Source organism: Sphaerodactylus townsendi, linkage group LG01 (assembly GCF_021028975.2).
Source record: "Sphaerodactylus townsendi isolate TG3544 linkage group LG01, MPM_Stown_v2.3, whole genome shotgun sequence".
Lineage (NCBI taxonomy): Eukaryota > Metazoa > Chordata > Lepidosauria > Squamata > Sphaerodactylidae > Sphaerodactylus > Sphaerodactylus townsendi.
In genome coordinates, this window is record NC_059425.1 from 121,402,923 (window position 1) to 121,424,667 (window position 21,745).

The following is a 21,745-nucleotide window of genomic DNA, read 5'->3' on the forward strand; positions in this document are numbered from 1 at the left end:
TAGGGAGGGGAGTCAAACAATTATCCGGACTGACTATGGGACAAACCGCATTTGGTGAAATACTATGAGTTGGTTAAGAGCCATCACATCGCTTCCGATTCATGGTGACTATATAAATCATGTGTCCTCTAAAACATCCTGTCGTTCGCAGGATGCGAACTGCGAGCTGTGTTTTCCTTTATAGAGTCAATACATCTCCTATCGGACCGGCTTTGCAAACCGGACAGGAACTGGGTCATGTTTCTCATATTCCAAGGCGACTCGGAATGGAGCCGGCAGGGTGTTTGCGGGCCCTGGGAGACGGCTCATTTCCCTTTGCACTGTGGTGACCAATCTTTTTTGCAAACAAACAAAGAAATTAGAGTAAATAGAGATGAGCGTTCTGGTGCATTAAAAAAAAGCTGCATGGCAATAACCAGACAACATGCCATGCAGGTAACTCTGAGTAAAGGATCACCATTGTGCAATTGTACCACTAGCTGGGTACTCAGCATGATTTAAACATAATGGTTTGAATCTTGATTTACAGATCGTGACATCATGATTCTAGTTCTGTTTTAAAGTGGCTAATGGAGGCAATTTTGTAAGGTAGTTATTAAAGTGTCAAACGAGGAGCTAGGAGTCCAGTCTCCAGTGTCTTGTAGCTTACCTGTCTCATAGCCTAACCTACCGTGTGGTGGTGGTGTGTAGACAAAATGGAAGGAGGATCATTGCCCTAAGGCAGCTTTTTGGATGGAGGATAATAAAAATTGGACAAGAGCTCAATCCCATGGTTTCCTATTTGTACTTGTCTTTGTCCCTAACATTGTGAGAGCATCAGGCAAGAATATTCTTCTCCATGTGTTGAGCCTCCAAGTGCTTAGTTTACCTGTGAAGGACTGCAAATCTGCAGAAGTCTACAAGTGTCAAGTCAAAGCTTCATACAAGCGATCATTGTGTGGAATAAGTTATGACCATCTGGCTGTTTGTGTGATAACTTAAGGATCATTGGATGGAATGTAGCCTTTTAAAGGTGTGTAGGGTCTCATTACATGGAACATGCTTTTCATGTCCTATATATAGTTCAGGTGTTTTTCTAATGTGCATGGGAGAGTCTCCTATTGGCCAAGTTGCAGGTTATTTGGCTGATGATGGCCTCAATCTGTATGAGATAAATCCTGTTGAAACATTTACTTTTTGCTGAGGTAAACAACTCTTCTCTTGGTGGAACAACCTTATGCATAGACTTAGGTCTCCTTGTCTTAGAGGAAAGTGCTGCTGTTAGAGGAGTGGATCTGAAGGATCAACCACAATGTGTTTTTTCTTTCAATGACTAAGAAGCTGAATGTGTACTATGAGTAGCTTGATCTTAGTCATTACTGAAGAAGAATAAAATTTAGCCATCTGTCATTTTTTTGGCAATAACATACGTGCATTTAGTTTACAGTAGTGTTGCACTTTTGTTGTGTTTTGTTCTGAAAAATATATGGTGTGCATGTGTTCTATAATTGCATACCACAGGAGAACATCCCATATTCAGCATATCACAGTTCAGTGTGGCTATACTAATCCCAATAGTTGACCAGATAATTATGTCAGAGTGTAAATTTATGTGCACTGTTTGTTCATTTTATTATTCCATTGCCTTTAATCCCACTATTGGACCATTTATTTGTAGTTACAACATATATATTTGAAATAATAGCAACTGTATTATACTCCTGTTCCACAGAGAAAGATGATAATTTGGTCGGTTGAGGTGCAGCAGTTGAGACAATTGTATTTTTAAGCATTAGAATATAGTCACAAGTGAATATGAGGATTATCATTCATTTTTACACGCTGCCTTTGTCAAAACCACTATTCTGAGCATTATTGAACATGGTATTTTATACAAGAGCATTCATGCCAAAATGTATTTTTACTTTCAAACTTTCAAGTGGATGGGGGGGAGCAGAGCTACGTAGGCACTAGGACCCTGGCAGAGCATTCTACAACAAAGAAAGTCTGGCATGGTTTGTTCTGTGGCAGAGGAATATACAACCCTACTATCATCTTTCTATGGAACAGAATAATTACAAACATTTTGCTGATATGGGAGTACAGTTTCAGGGAAATGGGTTGCCAGGGGTTACACCTTGGATGGAATTCACCATCACAGAACTATCAGTGGGATAGTGAAAAAGAAAAGGACATTGTTCCTGCTTGGTTCTGTATAAGTTTCCTATATTCCTGGCAGCAGGAGGAAAAAAATGCAGATCTAGGCCAAAGCCCAGTTGTCACCTCTACAAGGCCATCCATTATGGGAAAAGCAATGGACCTCATGCCACCTGGGTGTATTATTGTAAAGACAGGGTTAGTTGCAGGTAGCGAGCACAGAGGATTTCCCTCTCTAAGTATTAAGCTTTCCATCACAAAGGCAGTAGTCTTCTCTGGGGAAATAAGTGGTGGATTTTCCCTCATCATGTCCTTAGGAGATGCTTTCAAAGAATGATTAAACTATTTTAAATTTTGATTTTACATCGTTTATTTAAATTGTATTTTATTGGTTGTTAGCTGCCTTCAGCCCAACTTTGGTTGGGAAAGGCAGGGCAGAAGTCTAATAAATAAATATTCTGGTTCTGACTCAGTAAAATAAGGCTGACTGTAGTCCTTTGGTATCTTGGTAATGGAGAGGGTCTGATTCTAGATTTGGTGGGAAGATTAGATCATGCTCCAGAGAAGCCGATCATTGATGCTTGACGGGCCTATGGTGAATAGAATTGGATGAACATGAGTGGCGAAAGACATAAGGATTCCAGGACTGATAAGTCTCCATTCTGGTTCTCACCATCTCCATAAGGATAAAGCCAGTGCAATGATGGGTATCTTTAAAAGGAGACCTCAGAGAAGACTGATGTTCATAGGAGCTGAGTGTTGTGGCGGGGCAGTCAGATGAGATGGGTGCATAACTGTAGCAGAGCAAAAACTATGATCTTGGGTTCAAGCATACAGACATGGATGAGGGCCCAGATGGTTGATGGCATCTTGCTGTGGTAAGGAGTTCTTTAACAGAATCTAGAGAAGTCATTTATGGAATGTATCCTGGAAATGAGGATGAGACATAATCAAAGTCAGTTTATTAAAGCAGCATTGATGCCTTATCATGATGCTTTTGACAAACTTTGTTTGGAGGTGGATTCAAGGTGTCGTGATTCAGAGCAGGCGGGTTCAGAATTTGTGACTACTGGAACAGAGGTTGGATCTGAAGACATTTGAAGTGGTTTCATAGCTGTTGGAATCAATGAAGTGTGAGCCTGTCTCTCAGGACTTTGGAGAAGTCTGGTCTGGGATGACGTTCAGACACCAAACCAGAGAAAGGTTTCTCTGGGCTACAGGGGCATAATGCCCATTGGGCAAGGTGGGCTGCTGCCCAGGGCATCCCCTTGTGGGGGGCATCAAAATGCAGGTTTTGTTTTGGGGTATTTTTAGTGGTTTTTCATTTTTGACCTGCAGGGAGCGCAGTTTTTAGGCTTGCGGCACCACAATTTCAGCATATCATCAGGAGACTGTCCTTATGCTATCCCCCAAGTTTGGTGAGGTTTGGTTTAGGGAGTCCAAAGTTATGGAGTCCCAAAGGGGGTGCCCCCATCCCCCATTGTTTCCAATGGGAGCTAATAGAAGGGGGTACAGATTTGAGGGTCCATAACTTTGGCCCCCCTGAACCAAACTGCACCAAACATGGGGGGTATCATTAGGGCAGTCTCCTGATGAGATCATGACAGTTTTGAGATTGTGCCTTCAGATATGTGCTCCCCCCAGCCTGCAACCCCCATTGACAGCAATGCAGAAAACTCAATGCAGAACAAGGATTCTTGGGCAAATTTCTGGGATGTTCCTGCAGGGGGTGCATTTTTGGACATATCAGCACCAACATTTCTGGGTATCATCTGGAGACTGTCATGATGGCATCCCCCAAGTTTGGTGCAGTTTGGTTCAGGGGGTCCAAAGTTATGGACTCCCAGAGGGGGTGCCCCCATCCCCCATTGTTTCCAATGGGAGCTAATAGAAGGGGGTACAGATTTGAGGGTCCATAACTTTGGCCCCCCTGAACCAAACTGCACCAAACATGGGGGGTATCATTAGGGCAGTCTCCTGATGAGATCATGACAGTTTTGAGATTGTGCCTTCAGATATGTGCTCCCCCCAGCCTGCAACCCCCATTGACAGCAATGCAGAAAACTCAATGCAGAACAAGGATTCTTGGGCAAATTTCTGGGATGTTCCTGCAGGGGGTGCATTTTTGGACATATCAGCACCAACATTTCTGGGTATCATCTGGAGACTGTCATCCCCCAAGTTTGGTGCAGTTTGGTTCAGGGGGTTCAAAGTTATGGACCCTCAAAAGGGTAGCCCCCATCTCCTTAGCAAAGAATGGGGGATGGGACACCCCCTTTGAGGGTCCATAATTTTGGACCCCCTAAACCAGACTGCACCAAACTTGGGGAGTCCCATCAAGGCAGTTTCCAGATGATACCCTGAAATTTTGGTGCCGATACATCCAAAAATGCGCCCCTGCAGGAACATCCCAGAAATTTTGGTGCTGATATGTCTAAAACAGAATTATCCTAAAAAGGACAGTTATCCTTGATAAGCAATGGGGCTGAAAAGCCTGAAAAATAAATAACTGAAGCAAAAAATCTGTTTTTTTAATTTCCTCAAAAAGAGCTTCACTGAAGATGACCTCTCTGTGGCAGCAGAAAGAGACGAAGGAAAGGTGCCCCTCTTGCCTCTTTTTCATGCTATAAAAGGTGGGGAAACTACATGAGAGAGGAGAAAAGGAGCATCCACTCCTTCTGTGGTTGACCTGCTCCTGCAAAGAAGACTGCACAAGTACCGTGACAATGAACCAAGATACTCTACTGAGCAGGAGGGCTGGCCTCTGTCACCAAGACTAAAACAACTCCTGCTGTAGTAGTTTTGCTTTATTATGGTATGGGCTGGAGAAGGTTCTGCATCTTATTAGCTAGAGCCAATGTGACAAGGGCATCCTTTACAAATACAAGATGAGATGCTGCAAATTTGAATAAATTTAAAGCAGTTAATGGAATGAAATAGCATTCAGCCTCTCACTTTATATAAGTGCTTCTTTTTTAAGGGGAATCCTGTTGCCTAATTTCTTGTTGTTCCACTTACCCAGTCAGAGAAATAGGAAACTGAATTGGGTCATACTGCAGTAGCATCGCTCAGTGTTCCAAGATATTAATATGTAGGGTAGATCTTTGCCGGGTGGGTTGGTGGGTAGGACCTGGAATGGATGCCTGTCCAAATGTGTTCCCAACCCATGAGCAAGTATTCAGTGGTTAGGGTAGTTGTAGTTAACTGAATTCCAAAATACATGTCCTTCATTGAATTGGTTTCTTCTGGCCACCAGAACCTCAATCTCAAACTGTATCTAGGGACAGATAAATTAGAATTCTGAGAGCAAATTTGGGGTTGATGTGCCCTCAAAAGCTAATTCTGTAGAGAGGCTGCAGCTTCAGCAGGCAAAAGGCACAATGATTGTCAATGCCATAGCAGAGTATTTTTGATGCTGAAATTTGTGACTGAGAGCTAAAGTGCTAGTACTGTTTTATTTAAATTTGTTGGGAAAGGCCAAAGTTTAGACCTCTCTCAGTTAATTTTCAGGCCAAGTCTAGAAACCATAGAGATAACCAATCTCAGATTATCTTAAGCTCAGCTGATGAGGCTACCAGGAGCCAATAGAACAGTGGTCTCCAAACGATGCCTCACAGGCCACATCTAGCCTGCTACAAGGTTTTATCTGGCCTGGACAACTCACTTGCCCCTTGCCAGGAGTAGCAAGAGGAGGAGGTAGAGGCTCTGGCTATCTGGAGGTAGCATGAGGTAGCGATTGGCAGAGGTCAATTTACTAACGATCCCCGGCCCCTCCATGTTGCGGCTGGTCTCCACCCGGGCCAGGGCTGTTACGGCCCTGGCCCCTGCCTGGTGGAACACGCTTCCATCGGACGCGTGGGCCCTGTGGGGCCTTGGCAAATTCCGCAGGGCCTGTAAAACTGTATTGTTCCACTGGGCCTTTGGGGAGGCTGGCCGCGGATTCTCTCCCCCGGATGCCCTGTGCTATGCGCCATGACATTCTTGGCACACTTGATAGAGCATCTTTTCAGCACTGCCGGTGCCCTCCTGGCCTTAGGATCAGGTGCCACCATCTTGTACTATTTTGTATTATGTTGTTTTGGAAATGGAATGCTGCTATGCTTATAAAGTTTAAGTTATGAGTTTTAATTCATATGTATTGTATTTTGTGTTTTGTTGTACACCGCCCAGAGCCGTCTGGGGATGGGCAGTTTCTAAATCTAATGATAAATAAATAAAAATAAAATGAGGGGAGGCACAGCCCCCACCCCATTCCCAGAGAGCCCAGGTACAAAAAGTGGGGTGAGTAAAGAGAGGAAGAGCTGTGCAGAGGACAGGTGGTTCAAGCAAGTTCGCTCTGAGGCAAGGCTTTGGCTTCGCTCCCTGCCCCGTACAGCCTTGCTCACTTGTTCTCATTCTCTCTCTGCCCCTCCTCCCCCCAACATGTCAGCACTGGCAGCCAGTCATCAAAAATTTGTTTAACAACCACAGGTCCCAAATGGGCCTCTTTGAGTACAAGGAAATACCAAGAATGAAAACTCCTGAATGGGTCTGAATCAGTACAAGTTCAATAGCCCCTTTATTAACAAGGCCCAAAATTGGTTGGGACAACTGGAGAAACTTAAAACATGAAAAGTTGTAAGAGGGAAAACAGAAGTCATACCTGTGCAAATGTTCCATAAAAACTAACAGGTTTCTAGTCAAGTTTGGACTGGTCTTGTGTAAATATGTATGTTAGGCAAACAAAAAATCAGAACCAGCAGAACAAAGCAGGGCTTTACACTATTTCCTGCAAATTCACCCATGGACACCTACAGAAAACTACAATTGTTGAGATTACTCATTAATCTGTTACATCTTGATGCAGTGGATGGTAGATACCCACAATTACATTTTCAGCTATCAACAAATGCTATCATTTAAGAGAAACCCTTGCTTTTAAAGTGAGCTTGCGTTACTCTGATTTATTTGCATTGATTAAAAATACCATAAACTAATAGTTAATTAATAGCATTGATAAGAGGCTTTAACTTTCCAGGGTCAGTCGAACGTTTGATTTGTATCCTGAAAACTTGCTGAAACAAATATTCAGTGAACCTGGCCAGGCTTGAATTGTATTTATTCAAGGTCTATCTAGGTGTTCAAAAGTCTAAACAAGGCCAACATGTTACTCATTGCAAAAAGCAAACTTTTATTGAAGCATTATGATTTCTGGTACAGATATATTTTTGTACATTTTAATGATTTATGTCTAACACCACAGAGAGAAGTTTTAACACCAAACATCACCCCCTCTTTTGTTCACCCTAGTGTTCATTAATACCCATTCAACAGCTTTCTATCCTTGGTTCTTTTTTACCCAAATCTGCATTTTAAATATAATTTAGAATGGGACCTTCAGATTAGCAGACCTCAAGCCAACAAGCAGTGCCTTTCACATGAGGCACTTATCAGGAACAAAAAGTATTTGAAACATTGGTCCTCAAAATCTAGAACACCCTAAAACTTTCAGGTGCTACTTAGAAACAAATTATAATTTTGGTAGAAAAAATATGTTTAAAATAAAGTCAAGGTGTCCCAACTGCTTGATTTCCAACCAAGCAGATTTAGTATGTTAGAAACACTAAAAAAAGTGCATCATTTATGAATACAGAAGGAACAAAATATTGTATTCAGAGACTCAAAAACATAGCAAGGACAAGAGTAAAATTTGTAACAGACTTGCTTGGTCTCACAACAGCTGAAATCCCAAATATTTGCAAGCACATCCGAATACACTCATTCTCAAAAGCTTGCATTAATCAACTCCATACTCATGAAGTGACTATTTGATGCCTATATCTTTTTATTAATGTTTTATCTATAATTGTACTTCACTGTGTCTCCCTTCCCCAGATTTTGCTTGCTGTAGCAAAAATCACTCACTGCCTTCCGTGTCATGTAAAAGAAACCACACATTAATTAGGAAAAACACAGATGAAGCCACAATATTGTTAAAATTCAGCTTAACTATCACATGCACAATGATGTCACATGAAATCACAGTGTGGAAGGACATGTGGTATTGGATTACTATGAAGTAACATTTGAGCCAGCGTATAAATTCACAATAAGAAGTGGCCACTAACAGTTTTGTGCAGTAGTTCTGAGTTTACTCAGTCTCTATAGCCAAGTTACACTAAGCAGCACCAATCGCATAGCAAGTTCAGTTCCAAAAGGCTGTAACTGTATTTGAAGTTTGTAAAGTGCCTGGAGTAAGCTCTGATGTGCCAGCCAAATCCATACCATCAGTACCCTTAAACAGCTGTTAGACAAACTTCCACCAGTTGCTATAGATTATTTATCAGCAAAAGATGAACAGAATTTGATGGTTTTGGTCTAAATTTAAAGATAATCAAAATAACTTGTGACCAAAGTAAATTTCCAGAGGTGAACAGTTAGTGCATTAATTCAAGCATACTTTTCTCTTAGGTGGTTCTGGAAAGATCTACAGGTCTAACGTAGTAGCAAATTTTTATAAAACTCAAACAAAAATAGTGAAGTAGTCTATGTGTAAGTAGTCTTGTTCGATATTACAACACCACAAAAAATTTGAACCTGCCATTGAGTTTACTCAAAATATTTTTTGAGCTATTTGTATGGTATACTACAACTTCAAGAGATTTTTAAGTTACAGTATATTTATTTTTTAAAATAAGCATATTCCAGACAAGTAAATTTAGGGCATTTCTAATGAGGACGAAATCCTTGTCTGTGGGGAATTTTTGGTGATACTTGGAGAAAAACTATACTGCATGTAATCATACCTGAATTGTTCTTGCAAGTGTGGTAAAGTTTCATACAGTAAAATTTTTCTACATGAATTTCAATTTCACAGCAAGAGTGAATTAAAATACCTAAACACAGAAGAGAGCGTTCATGCAATATATCTAATTTTTTGATATAATAATGCATACAATTGAAAATTATACTATGATTACATCTAGGGCTTTCTGCAACTATGAGGTGGAAATGAAAAATATGGCCCCTTGAATCATTAACTAGAAAGCAATCACCACCTCCTCTATGGGGTATCTTTTTGCGTTTTTTCTTCATTTCTCTTAATCAACTCTGCTGCTTATTCTTGGCAAAACTGGTAAAAACGAAGTTGTAGTCATTGAACTGAGCAATCTGACGATCTAGACGCTTAAAACCTTCAATCTTCTGGGCTGAAGAAAACACCGTGCGACATTTTGAGCTCTAGAGGGAAAAAAAGCAAGGCATTCAAAGCCTAATAATTTAAAGCTATCTTATCATTAAAGCATGCTTTCCAGTATTTCCAAGTATTAGTTGCTTCGAGGAGTCCTATAAGCTCCTTTTAAAGACTATTACGTTTACTGTGGCTTTTGCAGACCATAGCCCAGATTGTCAGAAACATACTTATTTAAAAATCTTCATAGTCTGCCTCATTTTCATAGATTAATAATGCAACAAAATGTTGCCAACAAAGCTCAATATAACAAAAAGCCTCATCACCAGGATGAAAACATGATAGCCTGATCTCCCAAAACATTTTACTTTCCCTCAAACATACTATAAAATGTGAAATGGTTTACAACTCTTTCAGGGAAGATGTTCTCCTCCACACCCACTTTGGTACACTATCCCAAATGATTACCATGACTACACCACACGTTGGGGTGGGCAGGGTGGGAAAAGCAAGAACACAAATTCTTACAAGTGTGGCCAAGAGCAACTACTGCTTTCATCAGTGGTCTGAATAAGACCCAACAAGAGACCTGTGGGACTTTGCTTCTTAATTGCAATAGAGCAGTATCTACTGCCCTAGAGAAGAATTGTGCAGAATTCCACTGCTAGATTTTGTTTGGGTATGGTAATAAAAGTTGATTTTTCTTTTAAACTGATAAGAAAACAAGTCTCCATTAACAACCTCAACCATATCTCCCAAAGTCATACAGATTACTTACCTGATTAACAAAGAGTGTTGTCACAAATTTCCCTGGTTTAAAAATATCTATGACCTTTCTAATTAGGTCATCATAGGATGTCTGACTTATGTTTGTTTCAAAACTAACATATGAAAACTCTGGTTCTGGAGTGATGTGAATAGTCCAATAAGTTCCCTGGAAAAAACAAAAGGGATTCTGTTAGACATCTGAATACAATATTAGTTTAAAATGTAGCAAATTAAAAACAGTGAAAAATACACTACTCACATCTGATTTCATCCCATTCATTGAATATCCACAAGGATTGAACATTGTAGCATCAATGACAGAACCTGCTATCAGGTCACGAATTCCACTCACCTAAACAAACAATGTAACTCTTATTAAATAAAATGCTTTGGTTAATAGAAAAGGCAGTTATAAACTAGAACACAGGATTAATTCTTGGCATCTAATCTAATGTGCCACCTATCTGTACACATTATGTTTCTAGTAGTGCCTTTCTTTATATATTAAGGCAGTTTCATGTGCACACCCAACTTCGTGTTCTTATTAACTTGCCCAGCGTAATAAGCAATAACCTCTCCTCCCACCAAGTAAGGTCAGACATGACACAGCTACTCTAGAAGTGGTAATAAGTAGCTTTATTTATTATACACAGTAATCATACTATCGTCAAAGGCTTTCACGGCTGGAATCACTAGGATGTTGTGGGATTTCCAGTTTGTATGGTTGTGTTCCAGTAGTATTTTCTCCTAACATTTTAGAGGATCCTCTGAAGATGCCAGCCACAGATGCAGGTGAAACATCAGGAAAAAATACTACTGGAACACAGCCATACAACCCGGAAAACCCACAACATCCTAGTAATCATACTGCTGGCAATTACTAGTTTAGCTGACTCGCATAATCTACCTGAATTATTCAAATCCCTTCTGAAATAGATCAAGGTTAGAGGTCAGTTTTATTACATTGTTAGTAGCTTTCTCCAACTAAAACTAAGTGCCCCAAAACACTATTTCTTACACTGATGAAATTTTCTTCTGACCTCCATATTCACATGAATGGAACACAAGAAAATCCTAAAGCATACCATGGCTCATCTACAGCAATGATCATAATTCATTTAATTTGCTTGAAATTCTTTATCACCTCAGCTCTACCACACTAAACATTACTACCCCCGCACCCTTTCTTTGGGAGATGGAGAAAAGAGAAAAAAAACCCCAATAGCTTTTACCGCAGGGTAAAATAATGTTTTAACAATATTTTTAATAAATGCAAGCTATTTTCTTCATTTAAAGCACCATTTCCCCACTAATCTAACCTATATATATTTTGAGATTTGAGGAAGAGTATTCTACAAATTTACTTACTCCCTGCAGCATGCTAAATATGGATTGTGCAGGTCTATCAGTTATGGAGCCAATGAGCAGATGGCCCAGCTTTGATTTGATTGTTTTTTGGCATTCCGGCAATTCCAGTCCTATAGCTCTAGGAATTCTGATTATTCTGACTGTACAAAAAATCTATTGGAATCAGTTATAGTCAGACTACTGTAAGTAAAAGGAGCTTTACTGCTTTGCACTGCTTTCTGCAGCCCCCTGTACTCATCCCCTCAAAAGAAACTGCTCCTGCAACCTGGTGGAAGTGTCTTCACCCTTTCCCAATAGAACCTCTTCATGCTGTAGCCTAGACTCCACCCAATGACTTGTCAGTAGCCTCTAAGAAGTCATGATTGTACACTACAGGCATTGCAATATCCTGCTCCTTTAAACTTACACGAGTGACATCATTTGCAGTAACACCATCTTTCATGTAGAACTGGTCCATAACTACTGGGTCAAGCTCGCTCATCAGAATTTCCAGCGTTTGATCTGGCTGACTGATTACTCGGCTCTCTGGAAAATCCAGAGTGTATAAGTACCTGTTTTAAATAAATGCTGTAATTATTCAGAAGTACTTGAAGTTAACAAATTAGATGTATAGTTTTCTTTACCATTTTATACTGACTTTCATTATATGATAACAAAGTAGAAATTTGTTCTAAAGATTTCAAGAGAAGCAGAGGTGAATTTACCAGCAATCAGAATTCATGCGGCCCATGCAATAAGCTGCTCCATCTGTGAAAGACAAAAGACTAGTGGTTGATCACTGAATTACCATCTTTCTTTCTGAAAGAGATTTAGTTACTACTTACTAAATTTATTACCTAACCTATTACACAATTCATATTACACCCTGTAATAAGTATTGTGGAACAAGGCTTCCTTAAAGCAATAGAAGCCACTGTGGCTCGAGGTATTCACCATAGTACCTTTCTTCTATTGTCTCAGCTGTGGCTATTCACAATAGCTGTAACAGGATTTCTGACAGAAAAATAATCCACATATCACTTACTGTAGGCAAATTATGCTATGTATTACACATGTCTTGCCTCCACCACATTTACATCCTGCAACACCCACCATCAAAAACATCTTATAGGGAAAAACATAAAACCAGTTCAAAACCACCAGCAAAATATAATCCGGTGTGTACAGACATATGCATTTTTTCTTATTTGACTAGATGTAAAATTTCACACTGGAACAAAGTGGCACTTCAATTTCTGTGAAGAATCTTGGAATGTATTGTTGAAGGCTTTCACGGCCGGAATCACTGGAGTGTTGTGGTGTTTCCAGGCTACCATCAGATCCTCTGAAGATGCCAGCCACAGATGCAGGAGAAACATCAGGAGAAAGTGCTACTGGAACACGGCCGTACAGCCCGGAAACCACACAACACTCCAATCTTGGAATGGAATCTCATCTTCACTTTGCTACTGCCATCTTTTTTGTAATGCCATCTTCAAGCATACAGGCACTTTTAATCAATTCCAATTATTATATAGCCCCTAGTCAAGATAAGGTTTACTGAAGGCAACTATTGTAGGCAGCTTTAAAAAGAGATTAATGAAATTCATAGAAGTCCATAATTGCTATTAACCATGCTAATCAAATGGAGTCTCAAGTTTAGAGGCAATACCTCTTAATAACAGTTGCTAAGGGACAAGAAGGGGGTGGGTTTGGCTTCTGCTTGTTGCCCTACTAAGCTCTGGCTGCTATAGGAAAAAAGGATTATAGCCTAGAGAATCTTTAGTCTGAACCAGCAGGGCTGTTCTTGCATTCTGGTGCCATGGTAACAGTACAACAATACGATACAACAGGCAAATCTTCTACTATAGCTTGCACAAATATCATGAATTAGAAGTTTAATATACAGGCTCCACTAAAAATCAGAAATCAATATGAGATACTAACTTACTTGGAAATATTTCATTAAGGAACTCTACTTCTTCCTGGAAATTCCTGTGTGGGTACTCTTGGTGGGAAGGCTTCATGAAATTCTTACGTGAATAGAAGAAGCTCTGAAGAATGAAAAAGTTCAAATAAAATATGCACTTTTTCTAACTGCTTCTATGTAATGTAACATTTTGGGGGGAAGGGCACTGAGGAGATAGAGTGATTGTGTTCACCTGCTGATATAGTTTACAGAATTATTCTCCAGTACATGACTATCATCATTTTTAAGTACAATCTGGAGACTTCTTGGTTTCCTTCATTTGATACTAGATTAACTACTTTACCATTATGCAGCTTTGAAATATTAAGTTTATTCAGGACTAACATTTGTACAAAATGTGATTTATTTGTTTCCTCAGAACATGGATTTAGTTGCACAAAAATAGCCCATCGTCATGACAAAGATGTCATGAGTGTTTTAGTTTTCAATCGTATACCCTGAATCACTGTGTTGGGGCGGGATAATGGCTGGAGGGGAGGGGAGAACACATGTCAAGCAGTTCGAAGGAAATGCCCTCAGATTCCCTCTCCATCTAGTGAACATTCTTCTACCATATTGCAAGGTGTGATGCCAGGCGTAGATAGTGGATGGCATCACATCAGTTATCTAAGAAACTGATGTTGTCAATACAGCACAGGTTCTCTTCCCATGTCTCCATCTTACCATCCTCGTCCAAGTCTACCAGTGTGGTGATACATTAAGTAGGTCAGGTTCTCCTTAAGGCAGGCACATATCTTTTTTCTTTTTAAGGGCAACTCATTTCAAACCTATCTCCACTCCTGCGACCAAAGTTTTTAGTTTAGTATGTCATTAAGCAGCCTTCACATCTATATGCCAAAATGGCCAGTTTTTGCTGCATTCTGTGGGAAGCTGCCATTCTGCCATTCCTCAGACTGTAGTAGCAGTAATGGCCTGTACTGTGGCAGCAGCTGATGACTATATTCCTACACTCAAGTACTGTGAAGTTGCTGTAGATGGAAAAACTGAACCCTTCCATTCTCTCTTCATGAGACAGAGATCATGGCTTGGTTTCTGCTTATTAATTGTTATCAACAGTGGTGCTTTGCACTGGCACAGGCAGCTTTCCTTGACACAAGGGGCTCTTTAAGGTGGCACAACCAAGAGTGGGAGGAGTGTCACTGGTTATGAGACCACAAGAAGTGTCCATGACATTCAGATAATCTCCATCCATGCAATACTTAGCCATGGGGAGGAGGAGAGAAAAGTAAATGATCACAGCTTGCAAGAATCTTCTTAGCTCGCAGCAGCTGAAGGAGTAACTATCTTGGAAAAAGATGGTTTGTACTCCTGACTTTTCAGTCAATATGTTAATATGGACAATACTGCCAGGTTCTTACACAAGAACTAGAAGAGTTAGTTTCTAATGGAGGAGAGAGGAACAATGTAAGCCACTTTGGGTCCCCAAGGCCAAGAACAGAGGAATATAAATGAATTAAATTAAAAAATGGGATAATGTGGAAAGGCACTTAGTCATGGGAAGATAAATTCAATTCAATTTTAATTCTCTACATAGCTATTCCTCAAATAAGCAGCCACCATATGACAATCAAAGTTGCAGACATTCATGTGTACCACAATCGCGAATAAGATTTTGGTGTCTTACCTGAATAGAGTCAAACCCACAGTATTCTCTAGCAAGCTCTAACAGGGGAACCAGTGCCTGCAGTAAGAGGGTGGTACCACATGTCTTCAAAATGAAACGTCTCTTGGAGACAAACATGCTACTCTCACTGAAAAACAAATTGTGCAAACACACTGTTAACACTAATCATCCAGGTGGCTTTTGGAGACTCAAATTTCTTTTGTGTTAAATGTTACTACATTAAAATTAGAGGGAGACACTTGTTTAAACAATCAGGAAAAACAGCTCTCAGAATAGTAAGTGAAGCAATAATTTGGTTGAGGGGGGAGGGCGTGGACAAGCCACTTGGTCTCATCTTATTGATGCTGAAACAATCTCATGCTAATTCTTCTTCAAAGCTCAAAAGCACATCAAGAGAAACCTTTCCTTCTCTCTTGGCTTCGGAGAGTGAAGGGATCACTCAAAAATTCTACCAGTCTCAGATTCATTGCAACTGTGGAACAAGCACAACTTATTTCTGTGCTCACACTCTCCCCTTGCCAGGCAAGTGGAAGCTTTTCTGACCTCTTGAAGCAAGCCATTCCATAAGGTAAGGCCACAATGGAGAAGGCATCTGTACAGGTGGTTGCTGATTTGGCCCATTTGGCACTATTCAGAGGAGCAAAGCTGTTATTGCAAAGCAGCTGGGTTTTACAGACATGATGATCTAAGACCCTAAACTGCTTTGTATGAAATATCCAATATCTTAAAACGAGACTGATAATTGATGGGAAGCCAGTGGAGTGACTACAGCAGGGGTCTGCAACCTGCAGCTCTCCAGATGTTCATGGACTACCCACCCCACCTGAACATCTGGAGAGCCGCAGGTTCCCTACCCCTGATCTAGGGGTTTAGTGTAAGGTGTAACTATATTCTGTCCCACCGAAAGAAAGGAGTAGAATTGTAAATTCATCCACTGCCACTTCCTCCCCCACCAAGTTGGATCCACTTATCACCAAGTTGTGACCACTACCAGCCCCCCTCCACCCCAAATACCAAGCCCAGTCCAAGCTGCAACTCTCCCACCACGCCTGGCAACAGCCTCCCCATTCTAATCTAGCATGTATAAAATCAGACCACTGTAGCTAAATCAAGTATCACCGCCCTGAGCCTTCCGGGGGAGGGCGGTCTATAAACCCAATAAATAATAATAATATTTTAAGGAATGACCTGGCTGCTGCTCTTCCGCCAGGCGCACCAGTGGTGTAGTGGTTAAGAGCAGGTGTACTCTAATCTGGAGGAACCAGGTTTGATACCCCGCTCTGCTGCTTGAGCTATGGAGGCTTATCTGGGGAATTCAGATTAGCCTGTATACTCCAACACACGCCAGCTGGATGACCTTGGGTTAGTTATAGTTCTTCTGAGCTCTCAGTCCCACCTACCTCACAGGGTGTTTGTTGTGAGGAGGGAAGGGAAACGAGTTAGTAAGCCCCTTTGAGTCTCCTACAGGAGAGAAAAGGGGGGTATAAATCCAACTCTTCTTCAGGGCATGGTAACAGTCTCCCCATCCCCGCCCCCGCTGCTGTAAACACCAAGTAAGACCCAGCGGGACAGCGGCAGCAAGGTCATTCCTTTGATTTGGCTACAGGCGAAAACAGAAATAACCAAAACATTAACCGTTTATTTTAAACATATAACCAACCAGTTTTATAAAGTGTTGTTAGTTAATATAGATATAATGGCTTTGTATACATTCTTTATATTGGGCTGTACTCTACAGAAACATGAAAGGAGCAGTTTTACAGAAGGAATTTTCATCACCTCCCTGTTTCATATAGCTTTGATTCCTTTTTCTTTGATAAAGCAAATTACAAACATTTTAATTAATAAACACAATTCCGACCCATTGACATCATCTTGTCTTCTATATAATTTATTGTAAATTATCGTGCTAATTTTTGCTGAACATTTGTGGAATACTGTCATCTGCATTATGTACGTGAATTGTGGATGTGAGAAAGTGCATTTGTGCGTGAAGATCTCAGCCATGGGGCAAAGAGCCAGCAACTGAAAATTTTCTGCTAACAGCCAGTCTAAAGACTCTGTGTCAGTCACATAATAAGACAGTACAATCATCTACAAAATCCTTAAATAGTTCCCTAGTGGCAGTGTCTCTTATGAAGCCAGTTCTACTGCAGATCACCATGACTACCCTCTGAATGATCTTTATGTAATTATGGAAATACTATCAATATTTACTCTGTGATTCAATAGGCAACACTACCACCTTTCACCACCTTTGCATATTTGGGTACAGAGCCAGATTCCGGCAAAAAGATAGGGCTCATGACATAACATTATGGAACTACTAAGAAATAAGAAATGTTATATGCATAAGTAACAGAGAAATAAAACCATTCATCAGCAATAATTTTATCTCTAGCTATATGAATAACAGGAGCAAAAAAAGCACAAAAATATTTATTGAGAAGTTAGTGAAACAAAAAAGGAATTAGGCACATATTTTGTTGCATTTCTTCCCTTCTCAATCACCAATCAACCTTTCCTTCATCTTCAGTCAGTGAAATATATGTATGTAGTTACAGTCACATAAAATGAGCTAAGTACAGTCTGCAATGATACTGAAACAGTTATTTATAGAAGAATCAAGTTTGAACCAACCCTAAAATCAGGCCTGATTCAGGCCCTGTCATGCCTAGTAGCAACAACCCTTTATTATTGTTCCAATATTTGTTTAGTCAAGCTGAGCCCCATCAGAATTAGCAGAAGTGTGAGACATCTTCAGACAATTAAATGTTGAGATGAGTATATGTTCACTGTTCAAAGATGTATTTGTGACTTGTGGGGGGGGGGGTCACTTCAATATCCCCAGTATCACCTTTCCCAGACAATTTTCTCCTTCTCTTCTAGTAGTCCCAGTCCTAATATCCTCCTCTCTTTCTCCACTCCCTTCTCAATCACCAGCCAACCTTTCCTTAATCTTCAGACATATTATTTACCTACTGCACCTCAACTGAACCATTCTCCCTAACGGGGACATAAAACAGATTACATCATTCTGCTCCCCTTCATTTTATTCTCCCAAGAACTCTCTGAGGTAGATTAAGCTGAGAGAGAGTGACTGGCCCAAGATCACCCTGCAAGCTTCATTGGCAGAAAGGGAATTTAAGTTCATCCAGAATTTAGGTCTAACAGTCTAACCTCTATATCACTTAGTGTCTCAGCTTTCCCTCCTCCTCTCCTCTTAGCAGCCTCTCCCTGGGAAAAAATCCAGCTAAGTAGCAAAATTTATACAAGTTGTTCAGGTGAGCTGTGTGGTGCCCATTGCCAAGCCCAGCCAAATCACACTGGTTCTGTGGAGGGTCCTACTGGCCCCAATCAAGTTGCACGGCATCAAGTCTTAACTACGGCTATACATGGGTGAATTAAACAAATTTTAAAAGAGTTGCTTTTTATACCCTACAGTTGTTTACCACAAGAAATCTCAAAGCTGCTTACCACTGCCTTCCCTCCCCCACTTCAGCAGACATATTGTGAGGTAGGTGGGCTGACAGAACTGTGGCTAGCCCAAGGTCACCCAGCAGGCTTCATGTGGAGGAGGGGAAAATTAAACCCAGTTCTCCAGATTAGAGTCTGCCACACTTAACCACTAATCCATACTGGCAAGTTGCCCAGTGGTTACTGCTGGGTCTAGCCCCTATAAGTCCTTCCTCCAGAGCAAGATGGAAGGAAGCCAGGGTGGACTGGGAGGACATAGTAGCCCTGAAAAAGCCTTTGCCCTCTCCTTTTCTTCCTTTTACTGATAGAAACCATAGTTTGAAGGCTGACAACATTGTTGTAGTTGCCTAGCAACTCTCACAATGGCCAGTGAGATTTCAGAGGGCAGTCATATTAGGGACAGGTGTTATTTCTCTTATTTTGGGAGGGTTGAATCACCTCCCTCCATGCATTTTTTTCTACACATTGGAGAGGGGTGTTCTCCAATTTCTAGAAAGACCTATCACATTTGTTCATGGCTCCAGTCTTTGGTTTTAAGAAACCACAAACAGAAGAATGGTGAAAATTAGATATATTGATTCACAGCACTACATTATAAAAACAAAAACACAGAATTACAAGAACGACTAAATTACAAAACGTATAAAATCTAAATGGATTTGCTCACTATCTTGATGTTTCAGTTGATCCTAATCTTATGCCCTGTTGCATTTTAATCATTTTGTTTAACAAACTGATATGGCTACCTATTCTACAATCAATCCCTCTCATAAGCTACCGGTATATAACTGAGCATTACACTACATATAAGCCCATTTTAACCCACAGTAAATGTAATGAACTTTGCAACAGCCCTGACACCCAGGCATCTACATAGTACAGCCACATTTGTTTACAAAATTTCTGGAATTAAGGGCTGAGTGCTTCTGAGTATGTACAGAACTTATTTCCAAAGGGAGGGAAATCTTTTGAGAAGATTTCTCTTCTCAAAAGAAACTACAAGAAACCTGGTCTTTCAGTCTACAAGAAACTGATCTTTCAGCATGTGCAGATTGCAGTTCCCTTGTGAAAGGAATGCTTTCTTATCGGTCCAAAGTCTGCAAAATCTAAATGGTTTATCTCACAACCAGCCTCCTCATCTAAGCTATAAATGCTATCCTGTGTGCTGCAGAGCCTGAGAAGGAGCCTAAGGCAAGATGGCAGATGTTTACATAGGGAAGACGCTCAGGCTGCACACAGGATTGACTGGCGGATATGTGTAGCAACAGGAACATCAACACACCCAGTTATACTAAATTAAACCTGCAGAATGGCACCAACTACTTCCACTGCACTTGTATTAAACTGTTGATTGATTAACACAATTTTTGGAGCAGCACAGTGTGTGTGCATCTGCATTCACAGCAAATGTAGCTACCACCTCCTTATAAAATTCAGAGTGGCATATAAATACGTAAGATCAGAACAATGGCACAGTTTATCCAGTCACCCAGGAGGCCTTCCCTTGCTGTTAACTGTATTCAGCAGTTAGTCTCTGAATGTGAAGATTCCAATTGAGTCACCACAGTTAGCAGCTATTGATGGAGTTATCCCCCATCAACCTGTCTAATCTTTTAAAGCCATCTGTGCTCATGGCTATCTCTATGTTCTCTGGGAATTAATTCCACAATTTAGTTATTCACTGAGTACTTCCTTATGTCTGTCCTGAATCTATCAACTTTACTGGGTGCCCCAAGCCTTATGGGACACTATTGCCCACTTGCTCTATCTCTGCTTAATTTTATAATCTGTCATATCCCCCCAAAACAGGAATTAAACAGGAATCAATAAAAGGACTGCCAGCTACTGTGATGACTCCATACATATGTCAATATACGTGCATATACTTTATGCTTCATTCTGTCCCCCTTACATGCTCTTGGTCTAAATGTCAATCAGCCACCAATTACTGATACACCACTCAGAAAAATCTTGGAAGAACTAGGATAAATGTCTTCTGTTGAGAGCTGATTATAGAAAATACATGAATATAGAGAATACATGAGGAATAACAATACAGGTGAGTATGAGAGAAATCCTAATTTCTGGGAAACATAGGCCTCTGATTCCCAGAATCGTTATAAGACTATCCAACAACACTTAAAATGTTAGGCTGCCATTTATGTGACAACAATGTTTAACCACAATCAAATGAGCTGTCCAATGATACTCTACTACTTAATGCTCCAGGACCCAATTTCTACTTGGATATTTTTACTCCCCCTGAAGGATTAGATAATAATACTAACTACCCCAGTCCACACACACACACACACACGCACACACACACACAGGCACATACTATGACACCAGAAGGCAGCACTCCTCTTTACCTTCTGATGAATATTCTGCTACTTCCAAGGTTTGTTGTCCATATACGAAGCCCGATGGAATCTATGAACACAGCAGAAGTAAAAAGCAGTGATTTATAGATGTATAGGCTTCACTTCTCAAAACTTAACAGTGCCCAATAACTAAAAACCAATAGAGGTGTTTTCCAATAAACTGGCTTACTATCTGGAACAAGATGGTTACCAGTTTAATACTCTTCTAAGTTCATAAGTTAGCAATGAAGAAGCAAAAGTGATTTTTCCTGCTGACCATGGTTGTTAATTTGGTCTGAAGTTTCACTACACTTTTAAATAGGGCAGAAAGTAGATTCATATCCCAAGGTGTGGACACATTTCTTTTGCCTCAATGTTGCTTCTGGGCAAACATTTTTTAGGCTTTCAAACCAATACAAAAACCTGCTAAATGGTTTTCTGGAAACAAATGAGATAAACGCAGATACCACATGCACAAATTCCTCTTTCAAACCACTTTCTATTCCGAAAAAAACTACTGTAGATCTCCTCCATGACACTACGGATTCACAAACTATGCACAAAGCTAATTACAACAGATTTGACAATCTGACTAGTTAATAATTTTTCAAAAGGAATATAGGCTAAAAATTCATTAAAAATAAACACTTCATATAATTTGCTTATATTGCTTGGGTTACAAGTTTTTCATTTAAAACATGTCCCCCATGTTGTACAGGATCAGAAGTATTTCCCACAGGAAAAACTGCTCTAATCTTCAACAGGAGACAAGGAATGAGAAATTACAATAATATTATGGGAAGTCCCTTAAGAAAAGGATACATTCTGGATATATATATATATATATTTACTATTCTATCAGGAATAGTAAA

The 21,745-nt window shown here is 40.2% G+C and overlaps 1 protein-coding gene across 1 annotated transcript; it reads right to left on the minus strand.

Annotated features, from left to right (window-relative positions):
- Window positions 1-7,282: 7,282 nt before the first annotated feature.
- On the minus strand, window positions 7,283-15,182 carry AMD1 (adenosylmethionine decarboxylase 1). Its single transcript, XM_048492739.1, has 7 exons — window positions 15,034-15,182; window positions 13,371-13,473; window positions 12,145-12,187; window positions 11,847-11,991; window positions 10,332-10,424; window positions 10,083-10,238; window positions 7,283-9,354 (listed from the first exon to the last, which is right to left on the minus strand). Exons 1-7 carry the CDS (start codon window positions 15,148-15,150, stop codon window positions 9,220-9,222), a joined length of 792 nt encoding a protein of 263 aa, XP_048348696.1. The 5' UTR covers window positions 15,151-15,182; the 3' UTR covers window positions 7,283-9,219.
- Window positions 15,183-21,745: the final 6,563 nt, after the last annotated feature.